The sequence below is a fragment of the Silurus meridionalis genome, chromosome 10 (genome assembly GCF_014805685.1).
Source record: "Silurus meridionalis isolate SWU-2019-XX chromosome 10, ASM1480568v1, whole genome shotgun sequence".
NCBI lineage: Eukaryota > Metazoa > Chordata > Actinopteri > Siluriformes > Siluridae > Silurus > Silurus meridionalis.
The window spans coordinates 7,008,694-7,029,387 of record NC_060893.1 but is presented as its reverse complement, the minus strand read 5'-3'; the positions used below and the strand labels follow the sequence as shown (position 1 = coordinate 7,029,387).

At 40.6% G+C, this 20,694-nt stretch overlaps 1 protein-coding gene across 4 annotated transcripts in view; it reads right to left on the bottom strand.

Annotated features, from left to right (window-relative positions):
- Window positions 1-5,622: 5,622 nt before the first annotated feature.
- The window catches only part of znf609a (zinc finger protein 609a), a 122,413-nt gene continuing 107,341 nt past the window's right edge, over window positions 5,623-20,694 (bottom strand). For all 4 annotated transcript variants that reach the window (XM_046859194.1, XM_046859195.1, XM_046859196.1 and 1 more), the window contains 6 exons: window positions 15,601-15,688; window positions 11,627-13,958; window positions 10,796-11,210; window positions 10,362-10,697; window positions 9,011-9,074; window positions 5,623-8,842 (listed from right to left, as the gene is read on the bottom strand). In XM_046859194.1, the coding sequence (XP_046715150.1) occupies window positions 9,016-9,074; window positions 10,362-10,697; window positions 10,796-11,210; window positions 11,627-13,958; window positions 15,601-15,688 (3,230 nt within the window). In that variant the 3' untranslated portion in view covers window positions 5,623-8,842; window positions 9,011-9,015. The remainder of the gene's footprint in view (window positions 8,843-9,010; window positions 9,075-10,361; window positions 10,698-10,795; window positions 11,211-11,626; window positions 13,959-15,600; window positions 15,689-20,694) is intronic.

The following is a 20,694-nucleotide window of genomic DNA, read 5'->3' as shown; positions in this document are numbered from 1 at the left end:
TCTTCATGTCAAAGTAAATCTGCAGACGATATTGTCATCCGATTCATATGTTACTAAGCAGTTATTTATATTAATAACATGATAATGCAATTTTTTTTACAATTTCTACATACACTTTGTTTACAATTGCTCATTCAGTATTTCTTGCTTGGTGGTTATTCATTGAATGTACATCAAAATATCATTTGGTTTCTTTCATCCCAAAGACACAAAGTACAAAATGAGTTTAGAGCATATTATTGTGTAGCTGTTGTAAAAGAAAAAAAAATACAATCAAAAGAACACAGAAAGTAACATTTCTTCCTCATACCATCTCAGGGAAGTTTTCTTTGCTACTGTCACCACTGGCTCGCTCATTAGGGACAAACATACGAATTAAACTAGTATGCGCTAATGTATCAATTTAAAGTTTATAACCCTTTATTTCTGTAAAGCTGCTTTGAGACAATGTCAGTTTTTAAAAGCGCTATACAAATAAAAAAACTGAATTGAAAAGCATCGTAGATGCAACCATGGATATAATTGGTACAGAGCTACTGCATTTTTTAATAATAAGTTTTTTTTTTATGTTGTGTTTGACAAATTAAACCAGTCGATAGAAATATGTGAAGATTTGTTTTGGTTGGAGTAAAGTCGTAATGGACGTGTATATCTTAAAGTTTATACTTCTAGACACTGTTTATTCTATAAACAGAAATACTGTTTGGGATTAAACAATTCCAGCTGTCACTTTCTCATTATCCAATTCCTTAATCTCAATTAAACAATACATTATTCACTTTTTAATGTTTCTGAATGGGCAAAAGTCTTTTTTCAAGTAAAATTTGACTGTAACAACTTAACAACTAACCGCCACCAACGGTTTTCCCTTCTCAGTTACAGGTTTTTTCTTTTCCTTTAGGGGATTTTAGTTGGGCACGGTTATATTTCAAGTCTGCCAAAATGCCATTTACAAGGAACCATCTATTTACATCATCACCCCTTTTAACTGAACCACAGACGTGCATCTGTTCCACAAAATAGAGGTGTGAGCAGTTTTTTAATTGTACTGAACAGACATTTCTAAAGGTAAGATAATTACTATTATATAAGAACTTTGAATGATACCTGCATGTACCCTAAGGATGACTAAGTTAGAAATAACCCACATATTTACCTAATTCTAGTTATACAAACTGAACTGGAAAACAAGTTTTTATCATAAATACAGTATAGCTTAGAGCAACACACAACAAATACACCTGACAATTAGATTTGTATCTGCTTCTTGAACATCCAATTCCACAATCAGTCTCCGTTAACTTGTTCCAATAATCAACAGGGTAGTTGTGATTGTGCTCATTGAGTCACAAAGTGAGGTACTGTTGAGGTGAGGAGGTCTGGGGTGCACTGAGCTTTGAGCTCTATAGTAGGCCATTCAAGCTCTTTCTCTCCAAACCATGTGAAGCATTTTTTCATAGAGCTGGCTTTGTGCACGGGACATTGTCATGCTGGAACAGGTTTGGGTCTCCTACTGCAAGTGAAGGAAAAATTTAATGCCACCGCATCCAAAGTCATTGATAAGATTGTGTGCTTCAAACTTTGTGGTAAATGTTTGGGGAAGAAGCACATATAGCTGGAAAGGTCCTCATACTTTTGTTTGATATTATATTTAAGATAAAAAAAAGTTAATAAGAAAGACTCTAAATGCAACGTAATAATTAAAACAGAACATAAATCTATAAAACTATCATTGAGATATCAATTACCACCTATTGCATTATTTTAAAAACTAATTTGAAAGAAACGTCCTAAATGAATACATATTCAGATGCTCTCTTGGCTGGCAGGAGTGAAAGCTGATGTTCCCTTGTGTATCCGAGATTCCTTTTCTTCAAATGGTTATTTGGTACTGGTTATTTGGGCCAATCACCTTTAACCCATCTGATCAAATCCACCGCAGCTCATTAGGTGATGTTTCTTTATTTTGCATAACTTCGTGTGACTATTAACATTTAAAACTGTCGTGTAAAAATCCCTGGAGATCCTGAAATACCCAAACCAGCCCATCTGACACAAAAAACATGTAAAGGTTACCGTTACTGAAATCACATTTCCCCATTCTGATATTTGATGTGTTTCTTCTAAGTGGTGTTGAAATCTACTGACTAAAATAAGTCATCAGAATTGATTAGAATGCTTGAAAATTTTACACAAACTAGCAATTTTAGTTTAAAAATGTTACTAGCAGGTTATGTTTTATTTACAACACTGAGACTGTAATTTAGCGGTGATACCTGAAGCTTCCTCTCTTGTGCATGAGCATTAGTTCAGCCACTTTTTAATAAGACCAAGATTTTATATAGATACTGGATGCTTTGCGAATCTGAGTGCTAGAGCTGGGAAAAACAACCAAATGTACAGGGTAGGAAACATTTTTTATGCTACAGAGCAAAAATACTGAATCTTAATCAGAAAATAATATGAAAAATCCTGCTTAACGAATAGTAAAAATGCTTGCCACACAATTGTATTGGATGTCTTTTGATGCAGTAGCATTAAATTTACTCTTCACTTGAACACAATACACAATACACAAAGCCATTATGAGTGTTGTCCTATTACACAGAAACGTCCCCGAGTACCTAAATTCACCCTGAATTGACTACACTTGTTTTACTCGAGCACGGTTTGGCGAGTGAACTTTGTGATAAATGGAATAAAAATGCCTAATAGTAAAAAAAAATAATAATAATTTTCATTTCAAGCAGAACTTGTTTATTGTGTTCAGGTTTCCGATGAAAGAACAGGTGTCTTTTCATCATTGCCAGATTATTTCCGCTGTACTCCCGGGCCACTTGTGACTTCCTCCTTCGTCTCACGCACGGTCTCCGTGGCAACGGCTCAGTTCGTCACAGCCTTGTTGGCCTGAGGCTTTTATTCTCCCACTGGTCACCTGATATCAAGAGAAGCTGCTTACAGCAGAGGGAAATCGATCTGTTCACTGTACTGTGATTTCTTTAGGGATGTTAGCTGTTGCTCGAACACTAAGAAGTCACAGTTACTTTCAGGAAACGCATTAGTGAAACGTACCTCAGTATCCTTTAAATCAGGTTGTACAACTGTAATATCAGACATCATTAACAAATCCACAGATCGTGCAGGAGAATAATAAAGTGACCAGATTTCTGTCAGTCACTCAGTATACTGCAGGTATGAGAGTTGGAGAAATATTGGGTGGTGATGCCCATGCTGGTTTGAAGACTGAAGAAGTACATGACTTCTCCATCCATATATATATATAGTTGACAATTATATTGGATGTCTTTGGATGTCTTGCATTAATTTTTCCCTTCACTTGAACAAGGAGACCCAAACCTATTCCAGCATGACGATGGCCTTCTGCTCTTTGTTTCACTGCTTATGCAGGATGACAGTAAAGTCTCCTTTCTCAGACTCTGTATTTAATTAAACATTTAACATTTTTTCAAGAACAACCCCTTAACGTCACGTGAATTAAAGAAATACTCTTTGGAAATGCACTTCAAGCAAAAGGATACATTCAAAAAGGCATGCTTCAGTAATAATGTATGATTATAGTAAAGCTACAGTATTTTGAGCTCAGTGTTTCACTGTGTCCTTGCTGAAAAAGGAAGCACGAGAATGGTGACCTGTGAAGGACTGCAGATAGATTACTTTTTTATAGGAGTCAAATTAATGCTGCTGTTGCAAGCAGTCTACTCTGGTTTGATGCTGATTTATTAGAACCCAATCACTGGCCATTATGATCAACTCATTAGGACACCTGACTTTTCCAGTCATACGTGGGTTTATCACAAAGTTGGAGGCACACAATTGTAAAAATGTCTTTGGAGAGCATGAAATTTTCCCTTCACTTGAACCAGGAGACTCGAACCAGTTCCAGCATGACAATTTTACTTTGCTGTACAAAGGAAGATCTATGAAGATATGGTTTACATGGGATAGAGTGGACGATCTTGAGTGGCCTGCTATAGAATTCAACCCTGCTGAACACCTTTTGGGATGAATTGGAATGTTGACTGCACCCCAGGCCTCCTCACTTCACTCACACCTGACTTTCCTAACACCCTTGTAGTTGAATGAGCACAAATCTCCAAAATCTAGTGGAACATATTCCCAAATCTTATTATTATAACAGTGAATGTTCAGATTTTTTGTTCATGTAGTGCAGGCATTTTGGCAGCACAAAAAGACCAAGCTTTCTGTATGCTCCACATTATGTTTTGACTGACTGACTGACTGTGTCTGTCTGTCTGTGGATCCACCAGAAAGAAATATGTATATTAATTGTTCTGTGTGTCCTGGGAAACTGAACACAAAGGTTGTAACAGTCTGATGGATAGAGTCTCTAATGCCTGCACTTTTAAAAGCTTTTCAAGCAAAGGCTGAGTAATACATTATAAAAGGCTGTAAGAGAATTATAGCAACATTAACTATCTGCCAGACGGTGCAAAGTCTAATTAGAAAATAAATACAGCTCCCTGTGTGCAGCTGCTGTGCATCATTTCCTGAGATAAATATGGCACTTGGAAAGAATGAACTAAATATTAAAAGCTTAAGAGCATAGCTTTTAGGGGAAATGGATCTTCATCCAGTATGCCAGTGTTTCTAGCTTATTGTTTTTATACATATTTATTCTTTACACTGGAACCATTTTTCAAATCAACCTGGAGAATCTGGATCTTAAAAGCTCTTTGAATAAACATTCAGGGTGAAAGAGATCAATCAAGTGAGGTGGTATCAAAAGGTTTTATGATGCTGTTCTGACAACGTGCACGTCTGTATTTAGATACGACGATGCTGCAATTAACCGTGCAAAATGTTTTGAATGGCACACGTGCTTCAAAAGCGGAAGAACATCGCTGGAAGATGACGAGAGATCAGGAAGACCTCCAGCTCAACCCCCCGAAAACGTCGAAGCCATTTGGCAACTCGTGCATGGTGAACGTCGGAGAACAATCCAATTGATCTCACTTCCACTACTCCTGTGGATTTCGCCCTCTTCCCGAAGATCAAGATGCAGGTCAAAGGTTGCAGTTTTGACACCGCTGTGTCCAATACCACGCTGTATTGCTGTGCAAGGGGACTGTTTTAAAAGTGACAGTGTGTAAACTTTGAAAAATAAATTTCTTCCTTGTAAAATCTCGAAACGTTTTGTTAGCACCTCGTAAGCATTGGCATGATGACATCAGTTTTGTGAAATCAAATCAAATGCGATGCAAAGTTTTTAAAAAAATCTATGATCAGGGAATTCATGGGAAAATATGACCATGGTGATGGTGTTCATCAAATTTTATTGTATTAATATCGACCATTTACATTCTGTTAAAACATTGACTTTGCTTTTAAATGTATTTACAAACTTAGTAACACTCAGTATGTACATTTACATTGATTTATTCGGCTTTTATTTATTCATCTTTTTTTTTTTCTTCTTATCTCAAACGATTCACAAGTGAGTTAGAATACAGTCCCGGTCTCTAGCTGAGCAGGTGAAAGTTACGGACACAACAGAGATTCTGAGCTTTGAAAGGAATTAAGAGTGAACTAAGACAATGTTCTAAAACTGAAGAACGTACAGATGAGGCAGAGCTACAGGAGTGATTGTCTCATAAAAAGATTTATTTTCTGCCTAAATGTACAAAGGCAAGTTAGAATATTGTATAAAAAAAGGACAATGTGGCAATGTACACTTTACATACGAAAAACCCTGGGAAAAGAGTGAGGAGACAGAGGTGGAGAAGAAAAAAAAGAGTGATGTCGAGCTCAGAGACACAGGAAGGAGGGAAGAGACAGACAGGATTACAAGAGAAATGATATCCAAACACAGAAATGAACAAAAAGCTGTAAACATCTTTCTTTCAAGTACCAATAACTGAGAAATGGCAGGGGGGCAAATCACACATAGAAAAATTTATAGGGACCAAAGATATCAGGAAGTATCAAGAAAATTAGAGGGGAAGATAAAAGCAAACAAACAAACAAAAACACGTCCTTACGTCAAGGACCGCACAGGACCAGGCAAAGTAGCACCGTATGAGACAAATGCGAACGTGTCGAAAACAAAAAGCGACTGACTTACCTCACTCAGGGTAAAACAAGTACTGAAACTGCCTTCAAAATAATTTATTACAAGCGCTTTATTTTCACCAGACAGCACGTTAACTGGTTATATGACCAAAGATAAAACTACTACCAAATAAAAATCTCAGCCCTTCTGCCAAAGGGTTCTTCATTTCAAGTCCAGGTCTTTCTACGTATAAATTGGTACTGGGTTTGGGAAGCTTCAAAACACGACTTCTAGAGTGTTTAGGAGGGGGGAAGTGTTCAAATCATCGTCGGAGTCAGAAAACCAGCAGATTCATTTACACAGACGAGAAAACTTTGAAGAGAAATCTGACGTTGGAACGCGGCTCGTTTGTAATCCTGCTGGTGTGTTAGTGTTTAGGACGAAAGTGATAATTGTACACAATCCAGTTAGTCAAACCATTAGTGTGGAATAAACTTCTTCCTGTGTCAAGGGAGTATCGTGAATAAAAAATACTTGCCTTGCTGTAAGATGCGAATCTTGGAGTTGAACCACACGGCCCGACAGGACACTTAAAATGGCACTAGGGCAAATCTGATAAGAGCGACTTATTTATATATATATATATATATATATATATATATATATATATATATATATATATATATATATATATAAAAAGAAATTATAAAAAAAAAAAACAATGAATAGCATGTCCATCTCGACAATGAAAAACGGACCTGTTCTGATTTTTCTGTTGTATGTGAGCTTCAAATCGGGACAAACTCCTGTAATAGAACTTACCACACCTGGCATTCCAATATATATTATATACGTATTTAGAAAAATAAAAAAATAAAAAAAGAGAGAGAGAGAAACTGAACGTCGAGTGGTGACATGCTTGGAGAACATGGGAGAGGAACCTCGTGAGAGGAAGAAAGAGTGAGAAAATCTGTGGCAAGCTGGAACTTTTATATATAACACTTCAATTATAAAGCCGTTACACCAGCTACATATTTATATCAACAATAGTAGAAAAAAAAAGGCTAAGAGACCAAAAACAAAAAGAGTAGGAAAATCCAATAGCATCCAACAACCTTTTTAAAATAATTCCTCTGTACAGTATATACAGAAAGAAGCACATGGTGAGTGCCTGTGTGAGAGAGAAAGGGGGGGAGTTCAGACAAACAGGAAGTGAGGCGAACGTACCCCGCTCGCCGCCTCCTCGTGTAAGGTAATATTTTTCTAGTGCTTTCGTACACCACGCAGATATACAAGACCGAGTGAGAAGGAGAGGGACCCGGGGGCTTCCGATAGGATACACAGACAAAGCACAGTCAGGTATACAGTAACTCTAGACAATGTATTCGGAGGAATCTCTGTGGAGTACCAACCCAACTACGGACCTCACATAGTGGGTCTGGTGTTGCCTGAACGTCCAGCATACGCTTCTCTGTGCGTTCAAGAGGGCACTTCCTTCCTGTACCCACCCCACTTCAGGTCAAACACTCTGGTCATGCAGTTTGGCATGAGACTCTCAAGCAGCAGCATCATGAACAAGAACAACAGTGTGGGTGTTTTTGCCAGTTTATGACCAAGACCTTGTGATTTTGGAACACATGAGGTCGTTCCCATGTCACGCGGGCACAGAACAAGCGTGTCAGTTCGAGAAGCGTGGAAAATGGCTTCCTCCTAGCAAGGCTGCTCAGAGAAGGCTGGTCTTGCTGCCACAAAGGAAGGCACTACTCCGGTCCAGCCTGCTAGCACTGCGAGAACGCAGTCCGAAAGCATGACTTCCCAGCTTCCCTCGTACACATGGAGTCCTTTGCAGCATGTTGGAGCACCTATCTAAAGCAACGAACGAACGTCAGTAGACCAAGGCGTAGAGAGCTGGTGTAAAAAAATGAGTCGGTTAGAGGAACCATTTGCATTCGATGCACAGGTAAAGACGTGTGAGCCGAGGTTGAAAGAAAAACGGTGGTGATCTGACACAGGCTGATCAGGAGAGAGTGGTGTTGTAAATGTCTTAACAAAACTACTAAAAGGTTCATTTTGTCCTGTGAGCCGATGGATTCAGGAACTGTAGCATATCACGTGAATCTAAAACTGGATGAAAGAGGTGAGTGTCAAAAGCTTGCATAGAGTCCAGCCTGGTCTTTGTGTCTGGGCAGGAAAAGAGGATAAAAAGAAAAAGAGACAAAAAAAATGGTGATTGTTCTCATTCTCATTCAGAAAAAAAAAGGAACTATCCAACAATTTGTGTGTCCTTGGGGTAACTTGAGTATAAGTTCTGCTGAAATGTTCCCCAAGACTCAGGCTGGTACACGCAGCGAACTAATCACATGTCAGTTCCATGCTGTCCATTTCCTGCTTCTCCCCGAAATACGAGGCTTGTTTTTAAAGAGCCGCCACATCGTGACTGTGTGCCGAAGGCGCCATGTCTCGTCACCATGTGAGTGCCTCGTTAGTGTGACAGAGGGGAAGTGTGACCGAGCTCCTCCTGAAGGGGCGTAGATATATGCGATATTGGCACCCCTCACCCATCTCCGATGTGGGGTGAGGGGGGGTCCAAAGACATCGGGGGTATCCGGGAATAACAAACTAAACGAAACGATAAAAAAAAAAAAAAAAAAAAAAAAAAAGAATATAAAATCCAGTAACACCATTGAACTGATGTCGTAAAGTCTGCACTCTTTCCTCATGTGAAGGTGTCACATGGCTGCAGGGAAGCTTGAGGCCCAGAAGTCACCATCTGGAGGTGCTGGAGGAAGGTACGGATGTTGACATGTGTGCCTGCAAGAAATACCAGAGACGACTTAGAAAAAAAGAGAAGAGAAAATAAAAAGGAAAACTCTACATTTTGATATATTGTTAGAGAGAGAAAAAAAACCTAGGATTTCTTCCACTAGAGGGCAACACAGACTGTGTACTTTAGAACCTGACAGAGAAGAATTAGCTTACCATTCTCACCTCCGTGCAGGGGGGTATAGCGAAGGGCCAGAGGCTTGCTGGCTCGCAACAATGGCTAAAAATGAGAGACAAATTTGAATCAAATTAGTTTTGAAAAATAAAATTCCATTACTGAGTCCATTAATCAAAACACCTTTTTCTCCTGAAAAATAAATTGTTGGGGGAAGTGGTAGTTTAATGGTTAAGGCATTGAACTTTGGATTTGAAGGTCGTGAGTTCAAATTCCAGCCACACCAAGCTGCCACGCCTGGGCCCCTGAGCAAGGCCCTTAATCCCATAGAGCTGATCAGTTGTATGAATGAATAATTGTCTGCCAAATGCAGTAAATGTAAATTATTTCATGGGGTTTCACAGTCAAACAATCACAACAGCTTTGCTTTAATCAAAAAATGCTCCAATTCCAACATACCCTTTTTTTTATATTCACATAATGATGGTAAGATTCACTGATCGACATCAAAGTTAACGATGTAATGCATCGATATAAAAAAGAAAAAAGTGTGGGTCGGATGCAATAGGTGATCAATAATTTGTGACCAATATTTTATATGTAGATTGATTTTTTTTCTTGCTAAACTGTTTCTTATAGCACTGCTGCTACATGAATATGACGTATCACAACACTACAGAGACCGAGGCGTGTCCTGAAGTCACACAGAATATAGATTAACATGGCAGAGGTAGAGCTGCATCTTCCTGAAGACAGAACAGGAAAAGAATGTCTGGTTTAATTAATTAATTATTTTTTTTTTACACTAAAAGCGTGTGTTTGTGAAGTCAGAAGGCACTTAAGGAAATTGATGATTTGCTGTCTGTCTGAACCAAAGAAATAAAAGTGAACCATATTGAATTGCAGAGCATCATGGTTTTTCCATTGCATCGTATTGCATTGAATCCCATTGTGTTGAATCAAATGGAAAACGGATCACACTGCATCGTAATAGTGGTGAAACATATCGCATCGCTAGCTGCTTCATATGTATCTATAATGTATTGTAGGCTAACAGTTATGAAGATGCACATCCCTAATAGCTATGTATGTACAAGTAATTCCTGAGGTAGTTAGCTGCCTATATTTCTCAAACAAAAATGTTTTTTCAACCGATTTTGCACTGTACAAGTATTTATTAATGTAAAACGCATTCTAGAATTGTATTGAGGCTTAAAATACTATATACACAAACAGACTATATACACAAACAGGTTAGGGGTGGACACAATATTCTAATATCCATTTGATATTTGCACCGAAATATTCTAGTAAGCAATCGAAAAAGATGTACAAGGTAGATAGTGGTGACATCACCACAAACCCTGACAAGAAAATTCTTTACTCACTCACCAGGGGCATAAGACAAATCGTACTGTCCGGAGATGAGAGAGTAACCCAGGTGGTGATGTGAAGGCATTATTCTCTGCGAGGGAGAGGATCGCGGTCGGTCACCTTCCCGGTCTCTTTCGCCTCCGCTTCGGTCTCTGTCATGAGATGTTTTGTCACCCACCGTGGGCGATTTGCTCTTGTACTGGCTCGCGTGCTGATGCAGAATATCCAAGGCTTTCGAATCTGTAGCCGATTTGCCGGTTACTGTCGGGCTGGCACGAGCTTTGTCGGAGTCCTCACCTGGTGAAATCTTAGTGCTATATGGTGAGAATGAGTAACCTGCTGGCAGGTAGGACCCTGGAAAGAAGATACAGCAGTTACCATTGGAAACAATTTATATTAGAATGAATAAGGCTCCACGTTTCATAACGTCCAATAAGCTATATCTATCTTACCTGGGTAGTTCTGCATCATCACAGATGGCATCCCTCTGTATCCTGGGTGACTTGGGTCGTACCCCTGGCTGTAAGGATAGCTGTGCATGTATGGCATATAAGACTGGTGTTGAGGAAGGGCTGAAGAGAACTGCATATGAGCTCTGGGGTCTTTACTGATCCCTCTGTGCTCCTCAGAGGCCACTGAAGTCCGTGGCTCAATTATGTCTTTGCCCTCTTCTTTAGGGGGATCTTTCAGACGAGGTCGATCCTCTTTACTTCTCCTTTCGCGCTCTCGATCTCGCTCTCGCTCTCTGTCCCGGTCTCGATCTCGATCCCGCTCTCGTTCTTCCTTCCATCTTTCATCCTCTAACTGTTTCTGAGCTTCAGGGTACTTGTTGGAGTAAACATAGGGCCATAGTCGAGAATCAGGCTCCTAGAAGGAAAGAATTAATTACTTTCGAATCTCTTTTCTATAGAACGCAAAGAAAATTAAATAGTTAAGAACACAGCGTGTTGACATTATCTAATTTACGTACAGGAATTGTTAAAGAAAAAAACCCAAAACAAACTCCTCAAGATTTCCTTAACCTATCTGTCTGTATATATTTTTTGATTGGTTATTCTTTAAATGCCAGCTCCAATGGCTTTTTCCATGTCAAGATCAAATTGGGTAGTTGTAGCTAAGTGGTAAAGGGATTAGACTCTAGATTGGAAGGTCTTGAGTTCAAATCCCAGCATTACCAAGCTGCCACTGCTGGGCCTTTGTGCAAGGCCCTTAACCCACAACGGCTCAGTTTGAAGTCAGTCTGGATAAGGGTGTCTGCCAAATGTATCAAATAAGTTACTAACCTGTCTGTACATGTACATAGCCTGTTCCATAGAGGACGGCCTTCCAGAGTCAATAATGGGTTTCTGCTCCTCTTTTCCATGGTGTCCACCTTCACTTAGCTTCATTTTTAGGCCTTCAGGTGGCTGGGCTGTTGGCTTTCCATCTTCTACCTTAGGGATGATGACAGATTTGGCTGGCTCAGAGGTCAGCTCTTTGGCCTTGCTCTGAAGTAAGGGTTTACCCAGGTCAGAGAGACTTGGTGCTTTAGACAAACTCGGAGGAACGGACGCCTTTTGCTTCCACTCCTCTGACTTGACAGAAACATCCCTGTCCTTCTGAACTGCCTCGGATTTCTTCTCACCCACTCGATGTTGCTCAGCAACTTGTCTCTGCCGTTCCTCACATTGCTGCCTGTAGCTTGGATTAGTATTCATCAAATGATTATGATAAGCCTGGTCTGGAGAATAGCCATAGGCATAGGCGTACTGATTATAGTAGAGAGGCTGCATGTACATGTTCGACCGCTGCTGGATGACAGATGGCTGTTGTTGCTGTTGACTAGACGTGCTAATATCCGCCTTGCGATCTTCCTGCTGTTCCGATTTGCCTTTTTCTTCCACGATGTCTGGCTCTTCTTCTTTCTTTACCTTCACAGTTCCATCCTGCAAGTGTACACCAGTATTAGAAACCCCCGGGCTGGGATTTGGATTAGCATAGTTAGGTGAGTAGTAAGTATCAAAATTGGAATAATAGGGAGACTCTTTGTTTGGAGGCTGGGTGGCAAAAAGAGCCTTTTTAGCACCCTCTCTGTGTGTGTGCTCTTCAGATTTAACTTTCACTCCTTCCACTCTGCCCTCCCCATCTTCACCGGCATCTGAAATGTCAGAGTAGGCTGGGCTGTTGGTTTTCACTGAGGCATTATCTGCCCCATTTTGGGTGACTACATGGAGTGGCGTGAGAGGTTGGGGCATGCCTCCACTATCTATGCGACTGGCCACACCGATTGACGGACTGGGAGCATTATCAGTAAAGCTGTAGATTTTATCCGCTTCAGCCTTTATACTTGCCAAGCGACTCTGGTGGGGGTCTGTTGAACCGTTGAGAAGGCAATCACTCTTGCTGCCTGGGTCTGATGACTCAGAGTAAGGACTTTTTCCTTCCTCTGACTTGCAGCCCTTTCCTGGGGCTTTGGGACTGTCACCCTCCTTTACACCCTCCTTCTTTTTCTTGTCTTTTTTCTTTTTGTCCTTGGAACCACTTAAAGTTGGGTTCATAGAAGGGTCTCCACTTACTACAGGTTTAGGCTGGATAGCTTTCAGCTGTGGGCTTTTGGGAACTGACTGTACCACTGTGCCCATGTTCAAAGAGGAACTTGAGTTAGGTGCAGGAAAGTTTGATCCTTGCAAGCCATAGAGCTGCTGTGGTGGAATGGAAGGTACAATCGATCTTGATGACTTCACAGCCTTCTGAGACAGCTTATCTGCTTTGGAATTAGTGCCAGCTTTCTTGGCCTTGTCTAAACTTTTCTTGTCATCAATGCCATCGTTGCTAGCTTCGTCTGTCAGACACGGGCCATCTTCACAGCCATCTAAATGGACTCCAGAATCATGGTCAGCCTCAGCCTTCTTTTTGCCAGACTGTTTGGAGGCGTATTTGCCTGATGAAGGCGAGGGGCTCTGAGCCTCAAACCCCCTGCCTTTTGGAGTAACAGATCGTGCTGGAGAGACGCAGCCTTTCTGAGAAATAGAGGCTCCGTTGCAGCCGCCTGGTTCCGGATGCAAAGTAGAATCCTCGCCATATTCGCTGTCCCCATCCATTTCCAGTTTAATATCATCATCGTTATGGGCGCGAGCCTGATGGTACTTCAGGCCATTTATGTGCTTGTATTTTTTGTTGCAATTAGGATGGGGGCAGTCAATAAGCACTGGAGAGGGGCAACTGCGATCCAGAGAAGGTGGCAGGGGCTCTGCTTTAATAATAGGGATAGGCAGGACCGCATGAGGCATTCCACTGTTTGAGCTGGTGCGCATACGCTTGCTACCTTTGGTGTCCTCTGAGCTAGAATTAGGCTCCATGTCTGATGCAGGCTTGCTCTTGCGTTTGTTTATAGACGACGGACTAGCCTTGATGTCCTCAGTGTAACTATTCGGTGGTGTACGACGCTCCGAAGAGTTCTGGCTGCCTCGTCGTCCTTTGTTGTTAGACGCTGCTCGGGTTTTACTGCTATTGCTCCCCTTGTTGTCAGAGGAGTTGCTATTCTCATTAACTGGGGTATTGCTATTGGGTCTCATTCTTTTCCCTCTGCCTCTGCCATTTTTGATCTCCATGTCACTTGTGGGTGATTCGCAAAATCTGCATGAACAAGAAGAAGAATTACTCAGAGTTACTCAACAAACCAAATATAAACAAGGAGACCTGACAGAAGGCTTCAGAGTACACGGAATTCTCTGCCTAAATTTTGTTGTTAAAATCATGTACTATATAGAACACTAAAAGTACTAGAGAAACACTTAATGGAATAGACTCCTCTCTGAATTCTCTCTGTTTTGATTCTGAAAGTGCCACTTTGTCAGCAGAGAGATGAGCAGGGTTCTTTTATCCTCTTGTTATCCCTGATCTTGACAGTAGTGCTTGTTCTGACGGATGGTGTGCTGCAGGATTAGGCTATAGTGACCTGTCCACTGATTAGATATGTGGTGATAACATCCTCCAACAGACAGGGCACGGGCTCAGACAAAAACAGCCAGAGAGCTCAATCAAATAGACATCTCATTTCTTTTTGCTGGCTCAGAAAAATATAACTCCGAAAGGAGTGGGGAAAATACCCACAAAGTGGTATGGATTTGCTGAATCAGAAATCGAAGTTCACATTTATACTGAGTTCAGTGAAGCTATACTATATAATAAAATCTACACTATCCTATAAATCTCTGATACCAAGGTCCATGTAAATCCACTTTCTTCTTCTTTCTGCTGCTTCCATTATGGGTCGCCACAGCGGATCATCCATCTCCATGCTACTCTGTCCTCTACATCTGCCTCTTGCAAACCAACTACCTGCATGAATTCCCTCACCACATCCATGAACTGTGTCTTCCTCTTTTCCTCCTTCCTGGTGGCTCCATCCTCAGCATTCTCCTAGCCCATATACCCCATTTCCCTCCTCTGCACATGTCCAAACCATCTCAATCGGACCTCTTTCACTAATATGTCTAATAGACATAAAAATCACTTATTTTTGGTCATCTTACTCAAATGCATTCAATAACTGTTCATAATCCGTACAGGGCTATTAACAGCAATAACTTCATCAAAACCTTGATTACATTGTAACCGCCTGTCATTATGAACCTGAAAAGTAGGTCAAACTTGAACGTGTTGAAACACATGGACTCAACAATGGCAGGATCAAACAGTGAAATCCCAACATGCTGAAGGCTTCACCTTTTGATGCTTCGATTCAACAAAGACCAAAAAGAAAAGAGGGGGGAGAAAAATCAATTTCACCCTGATGTTGCATTTCAAAAGCACATAGTTCTGAGATATCAAGCTCTGACAGAATGCCAAAAAGACACTCTGCCACATGCTGTTGTTGCCTGCTCTCTCTCTCTCTTCAGCTGATAAGGACAGACTCATTTGAAACTTATTTAATATACAGATAATAAATTATCTGTCCAACTGTAATTGATGTTATGTAACAAATATGTACTTCACAAGATGAAGGATATCCTGAAGGCAGCGCTTATTAATGACATTAAATGCACACACTAATATTAGTTTTGTCATTCATTTGTCATCTTTCTTGTATATATAAGTTTATACAAGTTTTGCATGGCAGGCAAACGTAGCAATTATAGCAGCGAAGCGGTGTATAGATACATACTGTATGGTTTATGCTAGAACTGCAGTTATTATTATTTACCATATACAGACATTATATATATAATATATAATATATATATAAACAGGAATATTATATTAAAAAATCTCCTACCGTGGAGGGGCCCAGTCATGTCTGGTGCAGTCAAGAAGAGTGCCCACATAGGTTTTATTCCTCCAGGTGACATTCACTACCAGCATACCTGTAACACAAGCGCAAAAAATATGAAAGTTAAAGGTTCTGTAAAACCTTAGAAACTCCACAGCGTAAAAATACATTTATAGATTTCTGCCCCTTTTTAAACATTTTTTTAATTTTAGATAGTAGCTGCTTTTAGTAGAGGTCGACTGATTCATAAGCTTTGCAGATTAATCCATACCGATAGTTTTTCCGGCTTGCGTCCGTTGCTGGATTGCCTGAGAAGGTCCGCTGTCATTACAACAGCTGCCTCTAGAGGTGAATCACTAATTGTTTGTTTTTACACGTGAGACTTCGGTCGGAGAGCGATATATTTATTATTTACAATTTATTAATTATAAAATTAAAGCTGTTGCTCTATCGATTATTTTAGTAGTCAAGTATTCTACCGATTATTCCAACAATTAATCAAGTAATCGGATAAGAAGTACCAAATATACAAGAGAAAATAGATGGGTCTTTTAAAATGAATAAGTAACTAGTTTCCTTTTTAGAAAAATTTAGATTTTTATTGGTGAAATTGCACACAAGAATATCTGAAACCTAAACAAATATATACATAAAAAAAGAAATAAAAAAAATACAGATTCTTATTAATAATAATTAAAAAAATTGCACTGTATGGTGTTTATTATTATATTTTTTTGTTTTAGTTTGAAATTATACCAAACTTCGGAAACTTTGTCTCTTTCTTTGGCCCAAATCCTGTTGAAGCCCGTTTCCGCCACAAAAAAAAAAAAAAAAAAACTTTGCCTAATGTTTTTTTTCTCTCTCGCAATTCATATTTTTTTCCCCCTTGCAATTCTGACTTAATTCTGTTTACTTTTGTAAACATCCGACACTTCTGGTGCATCCACACAAGTTTGGAGCTGTAAGTAAAGAAATGAGGCCTCCCCTCTGCTTCATCTGTCTTGTTCCGTCTCCTCCAGAGCTGATTGTTAGACAGATTGGAGACTGTTAGACAGATCGGAGGCTGTTAGACAGATCGGAGGCTAAGTTTGTTACCCTGCGATTCTATTGATTGTAGCCCATTTAATTTTCAATGTGTAAAGCTTTCTGGCACTACAGAGGGGGTGATATTGAATTGCGAGAAAACAAACAACATGGAATTAGGCAAACCTTTTATTTAATGTGGCAGAAACGGGCTTCAATATGAATCTTCTCCTTACCCCTCGCTGTTTTCTCCCCATTCTTACATTTTTCATTCTGCAGCATCTTCTGTGTTACCTGTCCAGAGCGCTCCGGAGTTTAGTGATTGGTGCCCGAGTATTAATGTTCTTTGGGATATGCAGTGCTCCATGTGTAGTTGAATGGTCTTAAAAACGCAAATAAATTGCCTTGTTGAGTTTTTGTAATTCGAGTTAATTGACTAATAGTTACAGCCCTATATAGAATTATATGAATTAATACATTCATATTTATTTCATTTAGCAGATTTTCATCATGCTGTAGTTTTTTTGTTGTTGTAATAAAGTTCAGTACTATGTTACATGGAGTGTTATTGTTATTTTATCAGTATCCATTTTAAAAACTATTGTTCGGTACCAGTAAAATCCACTCTCGGTCAAACTCTAGTTTTTAACCCAGCAAATAAAACGTCCGGTTCAAATTTTGACATTGAAAGTCCAACAATTGCTTTGTATTCAGAATGTGCGCATCATTGTTTTAGTATGAGAAACACACCCCCCACCCGGGTCTATTTCTCATTTAGTACTGAGCAGCTACCCAGAATACACCAGCAGGAAAAAGCAATCAGCCATTAGTATGCTAGCAAGAAAGGGAGCAAGGGAGGGAGCAAAAAAAAAAAAAGGAGGGATTGAGAGAGAGAGAGGAAACGCTGGTCGGCAAATGTCCTCCACCTGACATTGCTGCAGCTCGGAAAAGCCTGTATTTTTGCATTAGGTAGGAAACACCTGAAGCATGTAAACGAGTTCCCCAGTCCCCACAGTGCCTAAATACAAATGGTCTCTCCATGGATTTGTACATCATGCTGTTGACATGCAGGACAAGCGACAGCAGCAAAGTGTTTGGGTGGAAAAAATGAACAGCAATCTATGAACGTGGGGGGGGGGGGGGGGGGGGGGGGAAATGCAAAGAAAAGCGTGAATGTGAATGCCATGGTAGCTTGTGCATACTTAACACAAGGGGGCAGCAGCTGTCACTATTACATGTCCGTTTCTGAACATTGTGTCATCTTGCTCGACATACTACTCCTTTCCTGACATGGAGGAAATCTACCAACATTCACACATCATGCTACATACCCCAGTGCATGCTTGAGGGGACTCTTTATACGGAATGAAGGTGCGACACAAAAAGACACAAACAGGCTGCTTTTCTAAAGACAGCTTATATCTAATTGTGCCAGGAAACTGAATCGCTTTGCTCTTGCAAGCAATGGACCCAAACCATCCACGCTGTTCGGCTCAGCCTTTCATACCACGTTTCCTTGACAACCAGAAATGTCAGAGCCGTTCCAATGAACCTCATTCCGTTTGGTGAAAAACCCGAGTGGAGGAAAAAAAAAATGAACAGAACGCTTGGATCGCGTACGCTAAAGGACGCCGTTGTTAATTTGCCTGCACGGAGCGGATGCATGCCGAGAGAACGGGTCGCATCTGCAAACAATTAGCATGACATCAGAGGTTGCTGGAGCGGTAACTGTTAGACCTGAAATTATACCTGGGACCACCTAGCGGGCAAGATGCACGGAAAAAACAAACAAAAAGCAAGCAAGCAAGCAAAGGCTGCCAATTCCATGTCGTTTCCTAAAGCGCAACGATAATTCCAATGGGACACGAGTCACGGAGCTGAAACTTCATGGCTCATGAAGGAAGTTGGAGTCTGAGCCAAGAAGTTTTTAGGGCTAAAGTCCATTTCAGAGCCCATTAAAAGCCACTCAAACTGTTCCAAAACAATCCCATACCATAACAGCAGAGGAAAAAAAGACACTTTTCAGAAACAAAAACGGTCTCTACACGGCCGTACAGTTGGAATGAGAATACCGGGGGTTTTTAGCGTTGACTGTTTGATCACAAACGTCCCTTAAATAGCTTTTGCAAACCATGACCTGTGTCTCAGGCAAACCCTTAAAGGTAACCAGAGTCTGACTCATCCGTTTCGACATGACATTTGCACTACAGGATAGGAGTGCTGTGTCCTGCAGCAGACTAATTCATAAGTCAAGAGGGAGCACAACAGGCCTCTCAGCTTTCACGCCAGAAAACACAACCCTTCTCTCTCTCTCTCTCTCTCTCTCCCTCTCTCAGAAGCTTTGCTATCATGCTGCAGTGCTGTTAAATCGCTTTCGTCTTGGCTTCGATTTCCACACTGAATAGTGCTGTATCTCTACATGATCCCCTTGATAGCTGCCTTTTTTTCCTACAGATGTATGTACATACATACATACATACACACACACACACACACACACACACACACACACACACACATATATATATTAGGAGCATTTTTTTGTCGCAGCATTGAATGAGACAACAAGGTGGGGAAGGGGGGATGGGGGTTTTGCTGGCTGCTGGAAACATGCAAGACAGAGAGATGTAAACCAAACCAAGCATCCATCTGCTCATGAGACAATCGTTTGCTCGCCTCTTCAAATTGCCCAATCATTAACAAAGCTTGAACTCTTTCCTTTTCTTTCCGGGGAGTAAAAAGAAGAAGAAGTAGTTAAAAAAAAATAATAAAAAAGGCCAGAGGCAGTTGGTTCCTCTTATCTGAGGACATTCTTAAGATGTTACACATTTCCTTGCTCTTTGGCATGAGGAGCCTCTTTAAACTTATGCAATCGGTAACAGTGGAAATTGTTATGTACAATGGGGCGATTTAGAACGAATGAAAACGAACGGGAATCGTTGCGAATCTTTACTTTAGTTCACCACCCGAATTATTTTCGCGAATTCGTAAATTAACTCAATTTTCTTGTAGATTTCAAACGAATATTGCATAAAAGAAAAAACTAAAAAAAGGGAAAAAACCTTTTAAAGCTCTCAAAAATACAGCAATTTTTCTTTTTTTTCTTTTAAATCAAAAAGGGCCAGCACACTTGCTTAGTAAATCCCAGTGTGCAGAGGAGCTCATTGTGCTAGTGTCGGCTGTTTTCATGCTTGTGGTGTGGGACTCTCCACGGCTGTTTTGCATACCTCTGTGCAGCCCGGCTGCCAAGAACAGCAAATTGGTGCAGCAGACAAGCCCAAACGTAGACAAAGCTTATGCGCAGAGCTCAGGAGAGAGAACTAACCAGCATGCAGCGTTTGGCAACAGAGCTTTTTCTCATCTTCCTTCCTTCAAAAGCACACGTCGCGGTGTTATACGAGTGTTTTATGCTTGAAGGTGGAGTAAAGACTATTTTAAAAGTCACTTATAATTTCTGCAATAATGGATCGAGTTCGGAAAATAAACTAACGGCTGTTTTGAACCTCACTTAAAACCAGTTTAGTCGTATGTTTTGCTAATGGAACTGGAAAGGACTGTCTGTCTCTTACAGCGTATTAAACCAGGCCTACTTTTCTACCCACTGCCCTTGCACATCTGAGTAACAAAGAAAGCCACCTCAATCGCTATGGGGCCTTTAGTTCGCCTTTCCCCTCAACCCCATCAAAGAATACCTTAATGGCAACAAAGACCTGACAACTGACAGCTCCACAGAAAAACAGGGGCAGGTGCCTCCCTGCTTGCCTGGGTCACCAGTTCAATTTTTCCACTGAAGAGCTGCATTAATGGGTGAGCATACCCGCTTTAATCTGCCCCCTGGGGGATGAGTTCTGCAAGACTGGGGGCCCCCAGGCATTGACCTTGTGCCTCAAAGCACATTCTCATTTAACTTGTCCTTTGCTCTATTTCTCCCTTTCATCAGTAGACGGTCAATCAGGAGTAAGGCAAGTGGGGGAAAAAAGCCAACTCCATGCATTACAGCAGACATCACCTGCAAGCAGACTCATTCACACATTCGATACCTAAGCTTTGGTGGGCAAGTGTTCTAGAAATAATACT